At 43.9% G+C, this 18,598-nt stretch overlaps 1 protein-coding gene across 1 annotated transcript in view; it reads right to left on the reverse strand.

Annotated features, from left to right (window-relative positions):
• Positions 1–14,161, reverse strand: part of LOC115182199 (neuroblastoma-amplified sequence-like) — a 24,155-nt gene extending 9,994 nt beyond the window's left edge. Inside the window, exons 1-2 of the mRNA XM_029743811.1 lie at positions 13,973–14,161; positions 4,195–4,335 (exon numbers count right to left, since the gene is read on the reverse strand). Coding sequence (XP_029599671.1) covers positions 4,195–4,335; positions 13,973–14,149 — 318 coding nt within the window. The 5' untranslated portion in view covers positions 14,150–14,161. The remainder of the gene's footprint in view (positions 1–4,194; positions 4,336–13,972) is intronic.
• Between the last annotated feature and the right edge of the window lie 4,437 nt (positions 14,162–18,598).

The following is an 18,598-nucleotide window of genomic DNA, read 5'->3' on the forward strand; positions in this document are numbered from 1 at the left end:
TGTGTGTGTGTGTGTGGACATCAGCATGGTCCTCATCTCCTCCAGGGACCGACTGCTCCTCGCTCCTCATGAATTCCTCCTTCACGAGGTTCAGCTCCATCTGCAGATGCTGGGTTGCCTCTTCAACCTGGCTCACAGCACATCTGCTGTATCTGAGCTGCCAGCTGGTTGCCAGTCCGTGGGTCTGGTTGCTGGAGATGCTGGAGGTGGTATTTTCCTTGAAGATGGTGTAGTCTCTCTGTTGTTGAGCCAGGCTGTCTTTCAGAGCATTAACTCTGGGGGTGGAAATGAGGAGAAGCACCCTGTTGTCCTTTCTGATGTTGACACATCTTCACGGGATTCAGTCCTTCCTGTTCCTCTTCTCCCTCCACAGTGATGTGCCTGGCCGTGCAGATGCCACCCTTCCTGGTATAGGGCAGGGCAGCAGAGTTCCTTCCTGGTATAGGGCAGGGCAGCAGAGTTCCTTCCTGGTATAGGGCAGGGCAGCAGAGTTCCTTCCTGGTATAGGGTAGGGAAGCAGAGTTCCTTCCTGGTATAGGGCAGGGCAGCAGAGTTCCTTCCTGGTATAGGGCAGGGTAGCAGAGTTCCTTCCTGGTATAGGGCAGGGCAGCAGAGTTCCTTCCTGGTATAGGGTAGGGCAGCAGAGTTCCTTCCTGGTATAGGGCAGGGCAGCAGTGTTCCTTCCTGGTATAGGGCAGGGCAGCAGAGTTCCTTCCTGATATAGGGCAGGGCAGCAGATTTCCTTCCTGGTATAGGGTAGGGAAGCAGTGTTCCTTCCTGGTATAGGGTAGGGCAGCAGAGTTCCTTCCTGGTATAGGGTAGGGTAGCAGAGTTCCTTCCTGGTATAGGGTAGGGAAGCAGTGTTCCTTCCTGGTATAGGGTAGGGCAGCAGAGTTCCTTCCTGGTATAGGGTAGGGTAGCAGAGTTCCTTCCTGGTATAGGGTAGGGCAGCAGAGTTCCTTCCTGGTATAGGGCAGGGCAGCAGAGTTCCTTCCTGGTATAGGGTAGGGCAGCAGAGTTCCTTCCTGGTATAGGGTAGGGCAGCAGAGTTCCTTCCTGGTATAGGGTAGGGCAGCAGAGTTCCTTCCTGGTATAGGGTAGGGCAGCAGAGTTCCTTCCTGGTATAGGGTAGGGTAGCAGAGTTCCTTCCTGGTATAGGGTAGGGTAGCAGAGTTCCTTCCTGGTATAGGGTAGGGCAGCAGAGTTCCTTCCTGGTATAGGGCAGGGCAGCAGAGTTCCTTCCTGGTATAGGGTAGGGCAGCAGAGTTCCTTCCTGGTATAGGGTAGGGCAGCAGAGTTCCTTCCTGGTATAGGGTAGGGCAGCAGAGTTCCTTCCTGGTATAGGGTAGGGTAGCAGAGTTCCTTCCTGGTATAGGGTAGGGCAGCAGTGACAGACTGTAGGTCCACTGAAGTCATAAATCATCTCTGGCTTGTCCCTCAGGGTTCTCTCTTTGAATTGTTTCTTTGGTTGTTGTAATATCCTTAGATCTATATCCATTTCAACCCCAATAGTTTTCCAAAAGCTGCACCTGGGTGTGAATGGTTTGGTCCTTCATTAAGACATTAGCTTGTGTTCCAAGCTTGTTTTTTTAAATTTATTTTGCTAACGCTAATAGCACGTTAGCTTCTTGTTATTTCAGAGTTCTTCTGTGCCTCTGTGATTAACGGTTTAATGACAACTATTGTTTTTCTAATTATGTTAACAAAATTAACCAAAAAAAAAATTCAACATTTTCAAGAGCTCACGTTGCTTGCTGCCAGTTACCAAGTTGCCTAGCAACTGATGTGCGTAGCTACACACCGGTATAGTGATAAAACTGGAGAAATCTGATGTGGAGGACAGATTTAACTCACTAATGGAAGAAACGTCAGTTATCGCAGTCAAGTCATATTGACAAAGTTGTTGTGAAGACGGAGAGAGCTATGTCTGTTATCAAAACATGCTCTGTCTTTTTGACACAGATCAACTGTTCCAGTTGTTCAGGCTGTGGTCTTGTCCCGTCTTGATTACTGACTGGTAATAATGTTCAGGTACAGTAAAGACCGAGCCACGCTGCAGAGCAGCACACCTTGCCCTTCATGTGCACAAAGAGAACTAACAACAACATGCACGATAGTCTTTCCTGGTTGAGGAGGAATTCCCGTGTGGCTCAGTTGGTAGAGCATGGTGTTTACAACGCCAGGGTTGTGGGTTCGATTCCCACGGGGGACAAGTACGGAGAGAAAATGTATGCATTCACTACTGTAAGTCGCTCTGGATAAGAGCGTCTGCTAAATGACTAAAATGTAAATGTACTTATTTTTCTAGTCTTTTTAAGAAACATTTGACTGTTGAAAACACCTAACCAATTGTATAATGAATTTGCGTACACTTCAAAACAGACAGACATCCCCAACCAGAAACACCACTAAGGGCTTCTTCACTGTACCCAAACCACAGACAGACTTAATAATGTGTCACTCAGTTATGTATAGACCCACGTCACCAAGGAATGCTCTGCCACCGGAGGTAACGCAGGCAAAAAGAAAGTTTAGCTTAAAAAAACAACATGAAAAACCATTGTATTTCACAGCTTCTCTCTTTCTAAAGCTCAGATTTAACTGTATTTAACAATATGCATATATGAATAGTGTGTAAATATTATTTTTTTGTTGTCTCTTTCCCATACGTAACTCCTATTTTATTCACAGATTGGGTTTAAATGTTTTAAATTGAATGTTCTTGTCCATTACTGTTCTGTGCTTTGTCATGTATTTGTAAGTCTTGTGTGGAACCCCAGGAAGAGTAGCTGCTGCATGTTCAGTAGTTAATGAACCCCAGGAAGAGTAGCTGCTGCATGTTCAGTAGTTAATTAACCCCAGGAAGAGTAGCTGCTGCATGTTCAGTAGTTAATGAACCCCAGGAAGAGTAGCTGCTGCATGTTCAGTAGTTAATGAACCCCAGGAAGAGTAGCTGCTGCATGTTCAGTAGTTAATGGACCCCAGGAAGAGTAGCTGCTGCATGTTCAGTAGTTAATGAACCCCAGGAAGAGTAGCTGCTGCATGTTCAGTAGTTAATGAACCCCAGGAAGAGTAGCTGCTGCATCTTCAGTAGTTAATGAACCCCAGGAAGAGTAGCTGCTGCATGTCCAGTAGTTAATGGACCCCAGGAAGAGTAGCTGCTGCATGTTCAGTAGTTAATAAACCACAGGAAGAGTAGCTGCTGCATGTTCAGTAGTTAATGGACCCCAGGAAGAGTAGCTGCTGCATGTTCAGTAGTTAATGAACCCCAGGAAGAGTAGCTGCTGCATATTCAGAGGTTAATGAACCCCAGGAAGAGTAGCTGCTGCATGTTCAGTAGTTAATGAACCCCAGGAAGAGTAGCTGCTGCATGTCCAGTAGTTAATGAACCCCAGGAAGAGTAGCTGCTGCATGTTCAGTAGTTAATGAACCCCAGGAAGAGTAGCTGCTGCATGTTCAGTAGTTAATGAACCCCAGGAAGAGTAGCTGCTGCATGTTCAGTAGTTAATGAACCCCAGGAAGAGTAGCTGCTGCATGTCCAGTAGTTAATGAACCCCAGGAAGAGTAGCTGCTGTATGTTCAGTAGTTAATGAACCCCAGGAAGAGTAGCTGCTGCATGTTCAGTAGTTAATGAACCCCAGGAAGAGTAGCTGCTGCATGTTCAGTAGTTAATGGACCCCAGGAAGAGTAGCTGCTGCATGTTCAGTAGTTAATGAACCCCAGGAAGAGTAGCTGCTGCATGTTCAGTAGTTAATGAACCCCAGGAAGAGTAGCTGCTGCATGTTCAGTAGTTAATGAACCCCAGGAAGAGTAGCTGCTGCTTGTTCAGTAGTTAATGGACCCCAGGAAGAGTAGCTGCTGCATGTTCAGTAGTTAATGAACCCCAGGAAGAGTAGCTGCTGCATGTTCAGTAGTTAATGAACCCCAGGAAGAGTAGCTGCTGTATGTTCAGTAGTTAATGAACCCCAGGAAGAGTAGCTGCTGCATGTCCAGTAGTTAATGAACCCCAGGAAGAGTAGCTGCTGCATGTTCAGTATCTAATGAACCCCAGGAAGAGTAGCTGCTCCACCACCACCTCCACCGTCTTCGTCCCCATCATCACCATAATGACCATCACTACCATCATCATCATCATCATCACCACCATCACCATAATGACCATCACTACCATCATCATCATCATCACATCCTCACCTGATTGACTGCTTGAGGAGAGAACGTTATGTCATCCAGGAAGTGGACAGCATCAGCAGGAAGCAGTCTGTCCAAGTATTTAGCGCAGGTGTCATAGGCGTGGAGGTAGTCCTGTTCTGTCTGGGGGGGTCTCTTTAAAACCTTTAGAAAAGAGGAGGGTACATGTTGTTAGGTGTGCTAGCTGGCAGGTTGCTAGGCGCGCTAGCTGACAGGTTGTTGGGCGTGCTAGCTGACAGGTTGCTGGGCGCGCTAGCTGACAGCTTGTTAGGGGCGCTAGCTGACAGGTTGTTAGGGGCGCTAGCTGACAGCTTGTTAGGGGCGCTAGCTGACAGCTTGTTAGGGGCGCTTGCTGACAGGTTGTTAGGGGCGCTAGCTGACAGCTTGCTGGGCGCGCTAGCTGACAGCTTGTTAGGGGCGCTAGCTGACAGGTTGCTGGGCGCGCTAGCTGACAGGTTGCTGGGCGCGCTAGCTGACAGGTTGCTGGGCGCGCTAGCTGACAGGTTGCTGGGCGCGCTAGCTGACAGGTTGCTGGGCGCGCTAGCTGACAGGTTGCTGGGCGCGCTAGCTGACAGGTTGTTGGGCGCGCTAGCTGACAGGTTGCTGGGCGCGCTAGCTGACAGGTTGCTGGGCGCGCTAGCTGACAGGTTGCTGGGCGCGCTAGCTGACAGGTTGCTGGGCGCGCTAGCTGACAGGTTGTTGGGCGCGCTAGCTGACAGGTTGTTGGGCGCGCTAGCTGACAGGTTGTTGGGCGCGCTAGCTGACAGGTTGCTGGGCGCGCTAGCTGACAGGTTGCTGGGCGCGCTAGCTGACAGGTTGTTAGGGGCGCTAGCTGACAGGTTGCTGGGCGTGCTAGCTGACAGGTTGCTGGGCGTGCTAGCTGACAGGTTGCTGGGCGTGCTAGCTGACAGGTTGCTGGGCGTGCTAGCTGACAGGTTGCTAGGCGTGCTAGCTGCAGCATAACTCTAGATTTCTTACATACATCTTATTAGTTGGAAGAAAGTGTCCACACATTAAATATTCAACACACAGTATATCTGATTATTATGTGGAACACAACACCATTTAAGATAGAAATGTTGTTTAAACTTTAAAATGTGTAGCCTGGTCTAGATTGAGTTGTTTATACAGTACCGGTCAAGTTTGGACACACCTACTCATTCAAGGGTTTTTCTTTATTTTGACAATTTTCTACATTGTAGAATAATAGTGAAGACATCAAAACTATGAAATAACACATATGGAATCATGAAGTAACCAAAAAAGTATTAAACCAATCAAAATATATTTTAGATTCTTCAAAGTAGCCACCCTTTGCACAGTCTTGGAATTCTCTCAACCAGCTTCATGAGCTAGTCACCTGGAATGCATTTCAATTAACTGTTGTGCCTTGTTAAAAGTTAATTTGTGGAATTTCTTTCCCTCTTAATGCATTTGAGCCAATCAGTTGTGTTGTGACAAGGTAGAGTTGGTATACAGAAGATAACCCTATTTGGTAAAAGACAAAGTCCATATTATGGCAAGAACAGCTCAAATAAGCAAAGAGATATGACAGTCCATCATTACTTTAACCCTTGTGTTGTCTTAAGTGTCAAAAATGACGGGCCACTATATTTAACAGCAGAGAAAAAAAAAACTAAATGACATTTTTTTTCAACGTGAAATTTTATGACTTTTCCTAGTGACCCCAACATTAGAAAAAGTGAAACATCGCCTTTGTTCATATTTCCATTAAAACTGTACACAACCAGGGTACAAAGATTGTCTTCGGGTCATTTTTGACCCGGCAGTTAAAATAATATACATACCACAAAAACACACACACACAGACACACACACACAATGAGAAATTGAGATTGTGTGCTACTGATTGAACTCAGCCAGCAGCTCCTGAAGAGGAAGCTCACCATGGTTGGCACAGATAGAAAGAACAAGCCTGAGCTCCCCCCCTGCACTCCTCACAACATGGGGGAGAGAGGCCTTTTCATCAAAGTTTGCCTTCACCCCCCCACCACCACTCTAGTTTCTTACCTCCCAAAGAGGAACAAGAATCCTCCTGAGCACCCTGCACAAAACGTCTGAGATCAGTGATGGTGAGGACAGGAAGCCAGCCAACATCCTGGACTACAACCACAACAAAGGAGGCGTAGACAACCTGGACAAGGTGATTGGAACTTACAGCTGCAGGTGGATGACTGCCCCGCTGGCCCCTGGTCATCTTCCATAACATCATTGCTGTGTCCTCATACAATGCCTTCGTGATATGGAACAAGATCAACACTACCTGGATGCCTGATAAGCAGAACAAGAGGAGGGTGTTCCTGGAGCAGCTGGGAAAGGCACCCCACACAATCAAAGAAGGGAGCGCCTCCACTGCACAGCAGCCTCTGCAGCACTTGTGAAAGCTGTTCGGGGGGCTGAATCTTGTCCCGGTCCACCTGAGGCTGCAGCTGGGGCAGGCAAGAGGAGGAGATGCCAATTCTGCCCCCCAAAGAAGGACTGTAAAACAAATACTATGTGCTGCACATGTGAGATATACATCTGCAAAGTCCATGCACACACACTTGCATACTGTCCTACATGTGCTAATTAGAGTTGATTGATTTATGTTCTTCACATTTTTGTTTTGTATCTATTATTTTATTTTATTAGTATTTTTTGTTGTTGTTTATACACCTTGTGGGTGGGGACAATGGTTAAAAAAATGGGAGAAGACTAGTATTTTGTAGTTGAATTCCTCATTTTACAGTATTTAAGAATATATCACTATGTTGCCAAAAATGTTCAAGACTGTTATTGTTTGCCTTCAATAGAATGCATTCAAAACTACTTTCTGCACATTTCTGCTACTTTCTTAGGCCGTACAAGTGCTAAGAAGTTTATGTTTACACCAATGCAGTACCTTTAGCAATACTAATAATAAACCTCTAGTATAGAAAACAATTATGACAGGTGTGTTGTAATAAAAACGAGTGGTGTCCACTGATTAAATGCAGTCTTTCTGCATTGTGAAGAGGAAAAACCCAGATATTCACAAAGTTTGTGATGAATGACAGGTTGTTTCTTCATGGAAAATAGATTTGGGTTTTAAAATTCAATTAAGCTGCTTTATTTTAGGGGTTTAGCGAAGGCGGGTAATTTTTGACCCTTAGGAACATTTCATTAACTTTTAAAGTTCTGTCGCAAAAAACCATCAAGCGCTATGATGAAACTGGCTCTCATGAGGACCGCCACAGGAAAGGAAGACCCAGAGTTCCTCTGCTGCAGAGGATAAGTTCATTAGAGTTAACTGCAACAGCCCAAATAAATGCTTCACAGAGTTCTAGTAACAGACACATCTCAACATCAACAGTTCAGAGGAGACTACGTGTATCAGGCCTTCATGGTCAAATTGAAACCACTACTAAAGGACACCAATAAGGTAAAGAGACTTGCTTGGGTCAACAAACACGAGCAATGGACATTAGACAGGTGGAAATCTGTCCTTTGTTCTGATGAGTTCAAATTTTAGATTTTTGGTTCCAAACACTGTGCTGTGTGAGATGCAGAGTAGATGAACGGATGATCTCTGCATGTGTGGTTCCCACCGTGAAGCATGGAGGAGGAGGTGTGATGGTGTGGGGGTGCTTTGCTGGTGACACGGTCTCTGATTTATTTAGAATTCAAGGCGCACTTAACCATCATGGCTACCACAGCGTTCTGCAGCGATACGCCATCCCATCTGGTTTGTGCTTAGTGGGACTATCATTTGTTTTTCAACAGGACTATGACCCAACACACCTCCAGGCTGTGTAAGGGCTATTTGACCAAGAAGGAGAGCGATGGAGTGCTGCATCAGATGACCTGGAATCCACAATCAACACTTTTCTGGTTACTACATGATTCCATATGTGTTATATCATAGTTTTGATGTCTTCACTATTAATCTACAATGTAGAAAATAGTACAAATAAAGAAAAAAACCCTTGAATGAGTAGGTGTGTCCAAACTTCCTCTACCTCGGCTTCTATTCAAATCTGAAATATGAATAAAATATATAATCTACTGATCAAACGATACAGGTGTTTCACTAATGACATCATTTCCTCTAACTTGTTATAAACAAGTGACATTTGTACCACTTTTCCCCAAAAAAGTTAAACAAAAAAAACTAGAGCACATAAAATCTTCCTCTGCTTTTCAAATGGGAAATCAGGAACCAAAATTATACGCTACCAATCTAACAATACAGAAACCTTTACAGCATTTTAGGGTATGACATCTTGGTCTTTTATACTATTCAAATCTGAAATCTGAATATAATTTTCTGCGACCAATAAAAGGTTAGAGCTGTTTGTCGGAATTTAGAGTGGCGTTAATTTTAGCAGCTATTTTAGTTTATCACATTTTAATTATTTCATCCATCGTTAGTTAAGTTTTTATCATTCAACTAAAACTTTGGACAATTTTAGTATAGTTTTAGTGCATTTTTTCCCCTAATAAATACTGACTATTTAGGCTACCTCTACATTGTCTTGGTAAACAACTCCAGTGTAGATTTTGCCTTGTGTTTCAGGTTGTTGTCCTGCTGAAAGGTGAATTCATCTCCCAGTGTAGATTTTGCCTTGTGTTTCAGGTTGTTGTCCTGCTGAAAGGTGAATTCATCTCCCAGTGTAGATTTTGCCTTGTGTTTCAGGTTGTTGTCCTGCTGAAAGGTGAATTCATCTCCCAGTGTCTGTTAGAAAGCAGACTGAACCAGGTTTTCCTCCAGGATTTGGCCAAAGCTTAGCTCTATTTTGTTTCTTTTTTTTTATCCTAAATAACTCCCTAGTCCTTGCCGATGACAAGCATAACATGATGCAGCCACCACCATGTTTGAAAATATGAAAAGTGGTACTCAGTGATGTGCTGTGTTGGATTTGCCCCGAACTTAACACTTTGCATTCAGGGCAAAAAGTTAATTTCTCTGCCACATTTCTTACAGTTTTACTTTAGTGTTTTGTTGCAAACAGGATGGATGTTTTGGAATATTTTTATTCTGTACAAGCTTCCTTCTTTTCACTCTGTCAATTAGGTTAGTATTGTGGAGTAACTACAATGTTGTTGATCCATCCTCAGTTAAATACAAAATCACAGCCATTAAACTCTGTAACTGTTTTTAAGTCACCATTGGACTCATGGTGAAATCCTTGAGCGGTTTCCTTCCTCTCCGGCAACTGAGTTAGGAAGGACGCCTGTATCTTTGTAGTGACTGGGTGTATTGATACGCCATCCAAAGTGTAATTAATAACTTCACCATGCTCAAAGGGATATTCAATGTCTGCTTTTTTATATTTACCATCTACCAATATGTGCCCTTCTTTGCAAGGCATATGCATTTGTGTTTGAAATGTACTGCTCGACTGAAGGACTTTGCAGATAGTTGTGTGTGTGGTACAGAGATGAGGTAGTCAAAGTATTGCAACTTATTGTGACTTAAGCACATTTTAACTTACTTTTGCTTACCATAAAAAAGGTGTTGAATACCTAGACTCATGACATTTCAGCTTTTCATTTTATATTAACTTGTAAAAATGTATAAAAACATAATTCCACTTTGACATTATGGGGTATTGTATGTCAGCCAGTGACACAAAATCTCAATATAACATTTTAAATTCCGTCTGTAACACAACAAAATATGGAACTAGTCAAGAGGTGAGAAGACGTTCTGGAGGAACTGCAGGCGAATAAAACTACAGGTTAAACAATTTACAGCTCTGATCTGCACAGACAGACAGACAGACAGACAGACAGACAGACAGACAGACAGACAGACAGACAGACAGACAGACAGACAGACAGACAGACAGACAGACAGACAGACAGACAGACAGACAGACAGACAGACAGACAGACAGACAGACAGACAGACAGACAGACAGACAGACAGACAGACAGACGACAGACAGACAGACAGACAGACAGACAGAACAGACAGACAGACAGACAGACAGACAGACAGACAGACAGACAGACAGACAGACAGACAGACAGACAGACAGACAGACAGACAGACAGACAGACAGACAGACAGACAGACAGACAGACAGACAGACAGACAGACAGACAGACAGACAGACAGACAGACAGACAGACAGACAGACAGACAGACAGACAGACAGACAGACAGACCACCAGCTGGTTGTCTTTCTGAACTACAACTATATTGAAAATGATCTAGAATGCATTCCAAAGGGAAAAAAGGTGCCATAGACATGCACGGTAAAAAAATAAATAAAAAAAATAAAAAATCTGGACTCATCTCCCCTTTCAACGTTTAAACTCATTCCACAGAGGGTCTTTGGTTTTTCCTTTCAATTAAAGCCCTAGACGACCAGGTGAGGGGAGACCTAGACAACCAGGTGAGGGGAGACCTAGACAACCAGGTGAGGGGAGTTCCTTACTGAGACCTAGACAACCAGGTGAGGGGAGTTCCTTACTGAGACCTGGACAACCAGGTGAGGGGAGTTCCTTACTGAGACCTAGACAACCAGGTGAGGGGAGTTCCTTACTGAGACCTAGACAACCAGGTGAGGGGAGACCTAGACAACCAGGTGAGGGGAGTTCCTTACTGAGACCTAGACAACCAGGTGAGGGGAGACCTAGACAACCAGGTGACGGGAGTTCCTTACTGAGACCTTGACAACCAGGTGAGGGGAGTTCCTTACTGAGACCTAGACAACCAGGTGAGGGGAGTTCCTTACTGAGACCTAGACAACGAGGTGAGGGGAGCTCCTTACTGAGACCTAGACAACCAGGTGAGGGGAGTTCCTTACTGAGACCTAGACAACCAGGTGAGGGGAGTTCCTTACTGAGACCTAGACAACCAGGTGAGGGGAGTTCCTTACTGAGACCTAGACAACCAGGTGAGGGGAGTTCCTTACTGAGACCTAGACAACCAGGTGAGGGGAGTTCCTTACTAATTAGTGACCTTAATTCATCAATCAAGAAGCAGCGAGCGAAAAACCCGCTGGCACCTCGGCGGACAGAGTTTAACAGATGTGGTTTAATGTATACAACGGCAAAGCCAACGCCGCAACGTTCTGACTGACCCCTACTTAGAAAGCTTACAATCAGATATCATTTTACATTTACATTTTTTATCGTATAATCCGTATCGTTTTGAACGATAACCATTTACAATTTGCATAAATGAATATGTGTCGGAAAAGGAAACCATAGGAATATAGAGGTAGCTAATCAAAATGGTCCTGCTCCTCTGGCAACTAAGCTACAACATTAAAACCTTCAGGCTACTCTAACTTCAAATTCACTAAAACCGTTCTTCGTGGATTCAATGGCAAATAAAAAGAACACAGTGGTTAACATTTTAAAAGCAACTTCTCTTAAAAGCTACAAACATTAAAACAAAGTAAAAATTTTCAAAACTTCTTAAATTCTAACTTTTTAAATGTGAATTATTTTGCATATAGTTCTATCATGACGTTGGCCTGTGGGTAAGGTTTATGACCCCCCATAAATACCTTTCTCCCTTCCCCTCTCTCTCTGACTCTACTGAAGGACTCTTGAATAGCCTTTGTTAAATATAGAGAGTCTGGGAACATCAAACAAGTGGGGGGAAAGGAACCATATTTCGGTAATAGAACCAGTTGGAAATATGCTTTGGAACTTAATGAGTATGGATGTCAGTTCGGTTGTCCTCTGAGACATTATGACTGATGACAGGATGACATAAACTGTACCTGGGAAAGTATACACCCTCTAGTTACCAGAGTCACATGGAATTGTTATGCAATTTAAATGTTTGATATTGAAATTGTTTGTTAGGAGATGAAATGTAATTTTAGCTTCCAAATGAGAGAATTGGGTTTTCATAAGGAAAGTGCCCTGCTTGATCAGTGGCCCACCCCTGTGAAGAGACAGGGGTTATAAACAATGAAACACATCCTTCCCCCTCTCCACTATATAAGCCTTTGACGAAAAGATAACCACAGGTCCCAGTATGTGAGGTCTGCAGCCTCTACGTTAGAAGGACACACGTCAAGTACAAAACTAAGCCAACCTCGGCGTGAGCTTTGGTGGCGAATGGTATGAACTTTGAGCTTATTCACTACAGAAGTGATACTTCCTAGCCGTTGAGTTAGCAGCGGCCGCTGTAGACGTGGGCTAGGAAAGGACGGACGACGGATCCAGTCTAACAACGAACAGACGAAGATACCACCACGTATTCAATGTACCACCAGCGACATTCTTCCGAGGACAGGAAGATCTGTTGGCCGACCCGGCCAGCATCTACGACCAATCTACCGAAGCGCAGCTCAGAGTAAATATTTATTGCATTTTCCTTTTCCAAATGGGCGGTAATTTAGAATGCATAAGATAATGTATTTACGATAGCATAGCTGCTGTTTCTGTGTTCCTAAGTCTTCCCGCTCTTTCATTTAAGCCCAACCCCCTTCCTTTGTGTAACAAATGTCAGCTCCGCCCACCAGGGACGTTTTCTGTATGACATCATTTGTATTCTGTGTGATTAGTTTAGGTATTTAGTAAATAAATAATTAAACCCAATTTTGCATTGCTGATTCAACTTGTTAGCCAGGGTTCGTGAAGATAACCAAGAATTTACAACTTTCATTATGAGTCTGAAAATAAGAAAAGGGTTAATATTGACTGCTATCGATGTAAAATATTACTAAGTATTTTAAGAGTTTATTCGGAAGATAACGGCTCTATAAACACTCTTCAGTGGTGCCCCGACTTTCTAGTTAATTACATTTACATGATTAGCTTAATCAGGTAATATTAATTACAGAGAAAGAATTGTATAGGTTAGCATGTCATATCACTTAATCCGGCATTGCCAAAGACACGACAATACCCTTCAACGACATGTTTAACTGTGTAAATGTTCATGCTAGAGACAGCAAACCATCATGTTCTATTATCTCCTCTCTGTTCATACTTTTCCTACTATAACCAGTCACTACCACAACTATAACAAGTCACTACCACAACTATAACCAGTCACTACCACAACTATAACCAGTCACTACCTGTGGGTCTCCCCTCCAGAACACCTTCCCTAGCCAGGTAGATTAATAAATACCTGTGGGTCTCCCCTCCAGAACACCTTCCCTAGCCAGGTAGATTAATAAATACCTGTGGGGTCTCCCTCCAGAACACCTTCCCTAGCCAGGTAGATTAATAAATACCTGTGGGTCTCCCCTCCAGAAACACCTTCCCTAGCCAGGTAGATTAATAATACCTGTGGGTCTCCCCTCCAGAACACCTTCCCTAGCCAGGTAGATTAATAAATACCTGTGGGTCTCCCCTCCAGAACACCTTCCCTAGCCAGGTAGATTAATAAATACCTGTGGGTCTCCCCTCCAGAACACCTTCCCTAGCCAGGTAGATTAATAAATACCTGTGGGTCTCCCCTCCAGAACACCTTCCCTAGCCAGGTAGATTAATAAATACCTGTGGGTCTCCCCTCCAGAACACCTTCCCTAGCCAGGTAGATTTAATAAATACCTGTGGGTCTCCCCTCCAGAACACCTTCCCTAGCCAGGTAGATTAATAAATACCTGTGGGTCTCCCCCTCCAGAACACCTTCCCTAGCCAGGTAGATTTAATAAATACCTGTGGGTCTCCCCTCCAGAACACCTTCCCTAGCCAGGTAGATAATAAATACCTGTGGGGTCTCCCCTCCAGAAACACCTTCCCTAGCCAGGTAGATTAATAAATACCTGTGGGTCTCCCCTCCAGAACACCTTCCCTAGCCAGGTAGATTAATAAATACCTGTGGGTCTCCCCTCCAGAACACCTTCCTTAGCCAGGTTGCGTGCACTGCGCTAGCAGAAACCACACCCCCTCCAGGGCGAGGGAGCCGATTGGCCAGTTTGGAGATGGACAGGACATTCTGACTGGTTAGAACAGGTTCCAGAGCGGCCAGGGGGTCCGACACCTCATCGGTCATTTTACGGTAGTCCAGCCCTGAGGGAACAGATATATATAACGTTACCATAACAGAAGGAACAGTTATCTAACGTACATATAAAGTTAAAATTACATATAAATATATATATATAAATATAAATATATATAAATATATATATAAATATATAAATATATATACACACACACTACCACTCAAAAGTTTGGGGTCACTTAGAAATGTCCTTGTTTTTGAAAGAAAAGCACATTTTTTTGTCCATTAAAATAACGTCAAATTGAACAGAAATACAGTGTAGACATTGTTAATGTTGTAAATGACTATTGAAGCTGGAAACGGCTGATTTTTAATGGAATATCTACATAAGCGTACAGAGGCCCATTATCAGCAACCATCACTCCTGTGTTCCAATGGCACATTGTGTTAGCGAATCCAAGTTTATCATTTTAAAAAGATTAATTGATCATTAGAAAATCCTTTTGCAATTATGATAGCACAGCTGAAAACTGTTGTACTGATTAAAGAAGCAATAAAACTGGCCTTCTTTAGACTAGTTGATTATCTGGAGAATCAGCATGTGTGGGTTCGATTACAGGCTCAAAAGGGCCAGAAATAAATAACTTTCTTCTGAAACGCGTCAGTCTATTCTCGTACAACGCTGTGTACTACTCCCTTCACATAACAGAGCAAACTGGCTCTAACCAGAATAGAAAGAGGAGTGGGAGGCCCCGGTGCACAACTGAGCAAGAGGACAAGTACATTAGAGCGTGTAGTTTGAGAAACAGATGCCTCACAAGTCCTCAACTGGCAGCTTCATTAAATAGTACCCGCAAAACACCAGTCTCAACGTCAACAGTGAAGAGGCGACTCCGGGATGCTGGCCTTCTAGACAGAGTTGTAATGAAAAAGCCATGTCTCAAACTGGCCAATAAAAAGAAAAGATTAAGATGGGCAAAAGAACACAGACACTGGACAGAGGAACTCTGTCTAGAAGGCCAGTATCCTGGAGTCGCCTCTTCACTGTTGACGTTGAGACTGGTGTTTTGTGGGTACTATTTAATGAAGCTGCCAGTTGAGGACATGTGAGAGGTATCTGTTTCTGCCTATAGGAAGGGAGGAGAAGAATGGAGGTGTGATCTGATTTGCCAAAGGGAGGTCGGGGGAGGGCCTTGTAGCCGTCCTGGAAGGGGGAGTAGCAATGATCAATAATTCTTGATGAGCGAATAGCCCAGGTGATGTGTTTAATAAAGAAAATCTGAGGAAAACGCTTTGTAAAGTCCACAGCTACAATATATGCAGCCTCAGGATAGGCGATTTCCAGTTAGCCTTAAGTAGGAGGCTCCTCAGAAGAGGAAGCGGAGGACCAAGCCTACACAGTGAAATAACCTTTATTTAACCAGGACAAGCCCATTGAGACCCAGTCTCTTTTTCAAAGGAGACCTGGACAAGAAGGCAGCAACAATCAATACATTACATCATTAAAACATACAACAATACAATACAACATGATCCAGCCTAAAAAAGCATTTACACTCCTCTGTAACAGAGTCTCTTATCAATATTTTAAATTCATTCAGTGGCACTAACATATCTAGATGAAGCAGGGATTGTAGACTATTCCATGAGTCTGGTGCACAAGAAGAGAAGGCAGTATTCCCTAATACTGTAAATGTCCTGGGGACTTTACATAGCAACCACCTAACAGACCGGGTATGGTAACTGCTGGTGGTGAAGGAGACCAGACTATAGAGGTGAAGAGGGAGTTTACCCAAAAGGCCTTTGTAGATGAACACATACAAATGTATCTTTCTGTGCTTATAAATATATATATAGAGAGTGAGGTCCAACCTACCATTTGGTACAATGTGCAACAGAGTCCAGTCTCTGGTAGACAGAGGAGGCTGTATGATAAACAGAGTCCAGTCTCTGGTAGACAGAGGAGGCTGCATGATAAACAGAGTCCAGTCTCTGGTAGACAGAGGAGGCTGCATGATAAACAGAGTCCAGTCTCTGGTAGACAGAGGAGGCTGCATGATAAACAGAGTCCAGTCTCTGGTAGACAGAGGAGGCTGCATGATAAACAGAGTCCAGTCTCTGGTAGACAGAGGAGGCTGCATGATAAACAGAGTCCAGTCTCTGGTAGACAGAGGAGGCTGCATGATAACAGAGTCCAGTCTCTGGTAGACAGAGGAGGCTGCATGATAAACAGAGTCCAGTCTCTGGTAGACAGAGGAGGCTGCATGATAAACAGAGTCCAGTCTCTGGTAGACAGAGGAGGCTGTATGATAAACAGAGTCCAGTCTCTGGTAGACAGAGGAGGCTGCATGATAAACAGAGTCCAGTCTCTGGTAGACAGAGGAGGCTGCATGATAAACAGAGTCCAGTCTCTGGTAGACAGAGGAGGCTGTATGATAAACAGAGTCCAGTCTCTGGTAGACAGAGGAGGCTGTATGATAAACAGAGTCCAGTCTCTGGTAGACAGAGGAGGCTGTATGATAAACAGAGTCCAGTCTCTGGTAGACGGAGGAGGCTGTATGATAAACAGAGTCCAGTCTCTGTAAGAGAGAGGAGGCTGCATGCATATACAAGTCACCATAATCAATTAAAGAGAAAAGTGGCCTGAACAAGCTTCTAGCCATAAGCGGGAAGCAAGCCTTATTACGAAAATAAAAACCCAAGTTCAATTTAAGCTTCGTCACAAGATTATCCACGTGAACTTTAAAAAGGACAACTTGTCATCCAATCATATACCTTGGTATTTGTAGGATGACACTTATTCAATAAGCCACCAGATGTGACAATGCTAACCTTCTCTGGCAGACTTCTAGCTCTGGTAAAAAAGTCATGAATTCAGTTTTTTGTACATTCAAGCCCAGTTTGAGGCCAGAAAGGGAGGCCTGCAGTGACTGAAAAGCAGTCTGGGAGCTCTTCAACAGCCTGACCCAGAGAAGGAGCACATAAATATATGACTGGATCATCTGCATTTAGATGTAACTTAACTGGTTGCGTCCCAATTCCCAAATCATTAATAAACATTGAGAACAACACAGGAGCTAAAATGGAACCCTGGGGGACACCTCTATTAATCTCTAGACAGCTTAGACTTGTGATTGTCAGTATATACACATTGTGTTCTGTCAGAAAGATTAGTTCCTAAATGATAAGGGAATTATATGCTTAAAAAGGTAATGATTAAAGGATTCCACCCTGAAACGTAACTAACGTAACTATTAGTGATTATTAGTTTATGTAGCATATATAATGAAGGATTAAAGTACCAAACATAAGTCCAATAAGGTTTGGCAGAGATGTGAGGGTTAGAAATGTGTGTGTGTCTAAGAAAATACCGAGAACAATTCAACTGTGTTTGACCCGACCTGGCTAGAACTCTGAGAAACTTATGATAGGACAGGGAGTCCTTTTCAAGGTTCCTTTAATCTCGGGGGGGAAAGGAACGGACAGTGCTGGGTAGTGATAAACAGTGGTGAGAACTCAATGAACTCAAAGTGAACTCAAAGTGTGTATGTATGTGCGTAGGATATCTATCTACTGTTTGTGTGGAGGTATGTGCGTAAATAGGGAACGAGTTATAAAATGATGTCTTGGTATTATAAACTGCAGAACGTTCTCGTGAAAAAACTGTAACGAACCTTTTGCAGAAAGCTGAGTCTTTGACTAATTATTATTAAACCCAGGGTCTTACAAACCTTGGGGATTAGTCAAAGCTTATTGATTGTTAGTTATTATCATTGGGATTGAATATTCTCGTGACACTAAACCAATTTACTGCCCCCTTCACTGAGACCAATGTTACTGAGTCTAGCTAGCAACAATTTATGGTCAACTGAATTAAAGGCCTTTTGATAAATCCACAAACAGAGCAGGACAATGTTGCTTTTTATCAAGTGCGTTAATGATGTGGTTTGCCACACTGCCATAGCTACAGTTGTGGTGCTGTTCAAGTCACCAGCCTCCACTGGCGTGTGTGGTGGAAGGGCTGGTGTTATGAGGGACAGGAGGGGAGGAAGTGATGGTGTGAAAATACTGTTGACAACTTCCTGTCGAGTTCAGAACACACGGGCGGAACGACACACACACACGAACACACACACAAACCATGTACACACACACACCATAGAGCCCTGGTCTAAAGTAGTGCACTGCATAGGGAATAGGGTGCCATAGAGCCCTGGTCTATAGTGGTGCACTATATAGGGAATAGGGCTCTGGTCTATAGTAGTGCACTATATAGGGAATAGGGTGCCATAGGGCTCTGGTCTATAGTAGTGCACTATATAGGGAATAGGGTGCCATAGAGCCCTGGTCTAAAGTAGTGCACTATATAGGGAATAGGGTTCCATAGGGCCCTGGTCTAAAGTAGTGACCGTGGCGGTTTCCTTACCGGGAGTGACGGCCCTGGCGGTTTCCTTACGGGAAGTGAAGTAGTGAGGCGGGGTTTCTTACCGGGAGTGA

This window comes from Salmo trutta, unplaced genomic scaffold (assembly GCF_901001165.1).
Source record: "Salmo trutta unplaced genomic scaffold, fSalTru1.1, whole genome shotgun sequence".
In the NCBI taxonomy this organism is placed as follows: Eukaryota; Metazoa; Chordata; class Actinopteri; order Salmoniformes; family Salmonidae; genus Salmo; species Salmo trutta.